Here is a 4,597-nt window from a genome sequence, read left to right on the forward strand (position 1 = left end):
GCTGATGAGTCTCTCTGAGACCTTCAGGTTAAGAAGAACCATCCATTCATTCAGTTGTTTTAGAAAAAGAGACCAATTGACTAACTAGATAAAGAAATAAAAATATAGAAATGCACCTATTATCAAATTAAGAAAAATTAAGACTAACAATAAATAAACAAAGACAGAAATAGATAGAGATAGAAAATGTTGTATAAAAAGGATATATACACACATATGAAAACCACTAAATTATTAAACGGACAAATAAACCAAAGGATTGCATGTCTTGAATATGAAATTAATACGTCGAATCACAAATCAAAGAAAAATAAAAACAAACTAACAGGTGCAGGTTTTTTCAGGCCACGAGAAGAGCGCCCCCTTTAGACCACACATAAAAATGTCTTTATTTAGTGTATTAACAAATTGTATATTACATTTTATAGACAGTATATATATATTTCCATTATTTTCTCCACATCCAACAGTTTTTATAAAAATAAAAGCACATGGGACGAGTATTGTGATGGGAGCGAACGCGTTGGGCTCTCGGACCGTCCGACTGCTTCGCGCTCATGAAATACTTCCATATAAAAGGCGTGTGTTCGGGTTTACAAAAGAGAAGCGACGCTTTTCATTTGTCTTTTATTTGTGTTTGTTTTCAGGACGTCCACTACTTCCTCCCGCATCGCCTTCCGAATAAAAGAGTCTGAAGAAAAACTCAAGAGAGTAAATTGGATTTCAGGAGAGCGTGGGTGCAGACGGTTATGATGTGGTAGTAGCTCTGGGGCGGGGGGGCCGGTTTCACTGCCGTGCAAAAACAAACCCGTTTCAATTCAAAAACCGAATCCTACGAGGCAAGTTTGGCGAGATCCTCCCCGAACCACCGGATCCGGGTCGGGTGTCGGAGAGGGCGGCTCGCCGACGGTCCGCTCCGCCCGGCATTAGCTACATAGCTTGGTGGTCTCGTATTCCCTGGGTCTGGGCTGCTTGGCGCTGAAGGTCTGCAGCGCCGCCTGGATCCGAGCCACGTCGGCGCTGGACAGTTTGAGCCGGTGCCTCAGCAGGCAGGAGAAGAGGTCCAGGGTCTGGGCGCCCGGCGGCGACAGACGGTTGACCCGGTCCCGGATCTCCAGCAGCTGCAGCAGCGCCGAGTCCTGCGATCCCTGAGTGTACGGGTAGTCCAGCTGCAGGATCAGGTCCTGGATGGCGTCCGGGTCAAAGTGCATGCTGTAGCCGTACACCTGGATGCCGTCGATCTTCATGTAGCCCAGGTTGCGGCCGGGCTCCAGGAACTCCAGGGGCTCGTAGTAAACGGTCCCGTTCCCGTGGGAGGGGCCCCGGACCCGGCTCCGCAGGTAGAAGTGGACCGTCTCGAAGAAGGTCTTCCACTTGTTGCCCAAAGTCAAGGTCCAGTTGGAGCAGTCGTGGGGAAGGTCTAGTTTAGTCCTCTCCCAGTCCGGGTATCCGTTCTGCTCGATGGGCATGATCCAGCTCTCCGAGTGGCTGCCCCCGAAGGGGTTGATGTACACCGACAGCAGCGGGTCCAGGGTGCTGTTCTTGGTGAGGCAGACCTGGAGCGACATGCCCAGAAGCATGTGCACGTGGTTGGACTTGTACTTGTTGCTCTTCAGCGTCAGCAGCATCCTCTTCCTCCAGGACGGGTCGAACCAGCTGTTGAGCCGCACGTCGTTGCTGACGAAGATCCCGTGGACGCCGATGCGCTCGTCGCGCCTCTGCAGCAGGTAGCGCAGCTCCAGGTCGCGCAGGTCGGTCTCGAAGCCGATGTAGTGGTCGGTGGAGTCGGGCACCTCGCTGCGGCAGAAGCCCTGGCTCAGCATGTGGCCCGGGTTGCAGGAGGCGCAGCGCGAGCGGTTCTCGTAGGAGCAGGAGGCGCAGGAGGCGCCCTCGCCCACCGCGCACGGGATCACGCCCTGGCAGGGCGGCTGCTCGTAGGGGCAGGAGCAGCTCCGGGTCTCCTCCAGGTACGAGCCCATGTGGTTGTTCTCGCTGCAGTACAGGATGGACAGGATGTAGTTCAGCCAGTAGGAGAAAGGCCTGCGGGGCACAAGGAGGACGGGTCAGGCCTCGGCTTCACCGGAAGCTTCTCCGAACCCACGCCAAACACGAACGGGGTCAAAACAACCGTTGAACCCAGTTGGTCCAATTCTAAGTCTGAAAGCTTAAAGAAGAGATCAAATCAAGAAGCTTGAGAGGAAGAAGGCGGCCCCGCCTGGCGCTGTAGAAGCAGGAACGAGGAATACCGCCACACAAGAACCGCAGATCATGTCGTCCATCGATCGGCTGCCGGATGGCGCCGGCTTCACTAACAAACCCCCGCGTCCTCGGTCGAGGCGGGTGGACGCCTCTTCTCCAGAGCTTCTCCTTGATTGAAAACGTGAGACGGAAGGACCCGTGCACGGCAGAAGGAGAACCTCGGCATTCAGCGGCACAGAAACAAACAATATATGAACGAACATCAACTCCAGAAGCACAAGGGAAGCCGAGGGTCGGGTGGACGGAAGGGTCCCTGAGACAGGTGGCCTGATGGAAGACCTCCTGGTTCAAACAGCAAGGGACGTCCTTGGTGACGGGGGTTTGGAGGAGGATGGACGAGACGGAGGAGTGAAGACTATCCCTCTCAATCCTGATCCTGATCCTGATCCTTATACCTGATCTTGATTTTCATGCTGAGACCAGATACTCCATTCTGATCCTGACCCAGATTATGATCCTGATCTCAGTCTCGATCCTGCCCCTGATATCTGACCCTGGTCCTGGTACCAACTATATAAAAGTGTATATAAACAGGAATCCGACAAAGGCTCCTCAGAAGATCAGAGAATCATGAATAATGGCTGCTGAGATGTTTGAATATTCCCTCTTAAAAGCAGAAGACAAGGAAAGTGAAAACTCCATGAATCCTTAAAGAGGCAGTTTGGCTGCACAAACACCGGTGGAGATGGAAAGACGTCACTCCTGGGTTCCAGAGGAGGAGAGGATGGAGAGAAAACACCTCAATAAAACAGCAGGCAGGCGAGGGCCTCCTCATTAGACCTCTCAGAAGGTTAGCTCTGACGCTGCCGGAGCAGCAACAAACCAGGCTTTCCGTGGCCGCGGGCGGGTCGGGGAAAAAAACGCCGCTTTCAATGCCGGCTGGCGGCGTCGGGGATAAGCAATGCTTTCTTATAAGGTTGGGGATAAACGAGGCTCTCAATGAGCACTCGCAGGATCAGGCAGACACCTCGCTCTCCGCGATGCTTTCCATGACCGCTCGTAAGGTTGGGGGGACGCGCGATGCTGTCAATGAGGACTTGTAGGGTCGGGGATACATGATGCTTTCAATGACCCCGCACCGCCTTGGGCGCACGTGATGCATTCAGTGACCACTTGCAGGGTTGGAGATACACCATGCATTCAACGACCGCTCGACCGCTCGACCGCCGTGTTTTTTTCTGCAGAAGACGTGTTCATGGGGTTCTGTCAATCACCCGGTGAACCCCCCTTCTAACCCACGGGCAGAAGTTTCAATCGCAGCTGCTCGCCTGGGATCTCAAAGCTGATTGGATCCCGAGCGGGTCACGTGACACCGTGCCGAACCCTTGGTCTTCAGAGTAAAAGTCCTGACTTTTCCTCAGACGGCCGCGCTGCAGGGTTCATCCCTTCTGAGGCGGGAGGGAAAACACAAATCTGAGCACGGCCAAATGAAAGGTTTGGGGATGCTGCGGTGTCACCATGGCGACGGTGAATAAGGGGGACCTTCACCTGGAACCAAACATACCCACCATTTTTCTGCTATTTCCTTTTTACAATTTCGACATTAAAAGGCTCTTCTATTCTCTTCCGGCCGAAAGGAGAACTACAAATACACAGCGTCCAGGAGGAAACGTGGGATGCTAACGCTACGCAACCAGTCATACACATATATGTATCTATACAGTATATACATATATGTTTGTTTGGGAATATATTATATATTCATATATATTGATGACATCATCACATGCGCCGCCAAGCATGCTTTAAAATAAAAAATACAGCAAACTGCAATTTCACAGGAGAGCAGCTTTGATTTCCTGATGCTGAGAGACCGTCCACACACACACACACACACACACACACACACACACACACACAAACACACACACGGGGGCTTCACCGGGACCTCAGTGGAATATCAAAGCGCTAACACGCTGTGTGTGTCATTAGCATAGCGCTGGCGGTTAGCGGGAAACAAAGAGCAGCCTGACGGAAATAAACGAGCGCTGACATTCTCCAACGGCTCGGCTCCGAGCTCCAGGGTTTGTGCTGCTCCTCACGCGTGGGCGACACACACACACACACACACACACACACACACACACACACACACAGCGGGGTGGTGCTCTCACCGCTCCCTCAGCGTGAGGACCCGGGGCCGGCTGCGACACCTCCTGCTGAGGGTGAAGATCTTGGTGACGGTGCGGCGGGCCTTGGCGAGGAGCTGCTGGCCGGCCAGCTCCAGCTGGCGGTAGCGCTGGTGGACGGCTGGCTCCGCCCCCCAGAAGTACTGGACGGCGGACACGTTGAGGGCGTAGAACGTGGGAAGCCTTCGGACGAAGTTCTGGAACTCGTC

The 4,597-nt window shown here is 53.3% G+C and overlaps 1 protein-coding gene across 2 annotated transcripts in view; it reads right to left on the reverse strand.

The window, feature by feature from the left end:
• Positions 1-376: 376 nt before the first annotated feature.
• Positions 377-4,597, reverse strand: part of LOC147236980 (BMP/retinoic acid-inducible neural-specific protein 3-like) — a 23,276-nt gene continuing 19,055 nt past the window's right edge. For both annotated transcript variants that reach the window (XM_086165758.1, XM_086164955.1), the window contains 2 exons: positions 4,374-4,596; positions 377-2,040 (listed from right to left, as the gene is read on the reverse strand). In XM_086165758.1, the coding sequence (XP_086021884.1) occupies positions 927-2,040; positions 4,374-4,596 (1,337 nt within the window). In that variant the 3' untranslated portion in view covers positions 377-926. The remainder of the gene's footprint in view (positions 2,041-4,373; position 4,597) is intronic.

This window comes from Fistularia commersonii, chromosome 1 (assembly GCF_037954325.1).
Source record: "Fistularia commersonii isolate RoL2024-O1a breed Wild chromosome 1, RoL_Fcom_v1.0, whole genome shotgun sequence".
Classification (NCBI taxonomy): Eukaryota; Metazoa; Chordata; class Actinopteri; order Syngnathiformes; family Fistulariidae; genus Fistularia; species Fistularia commersonii.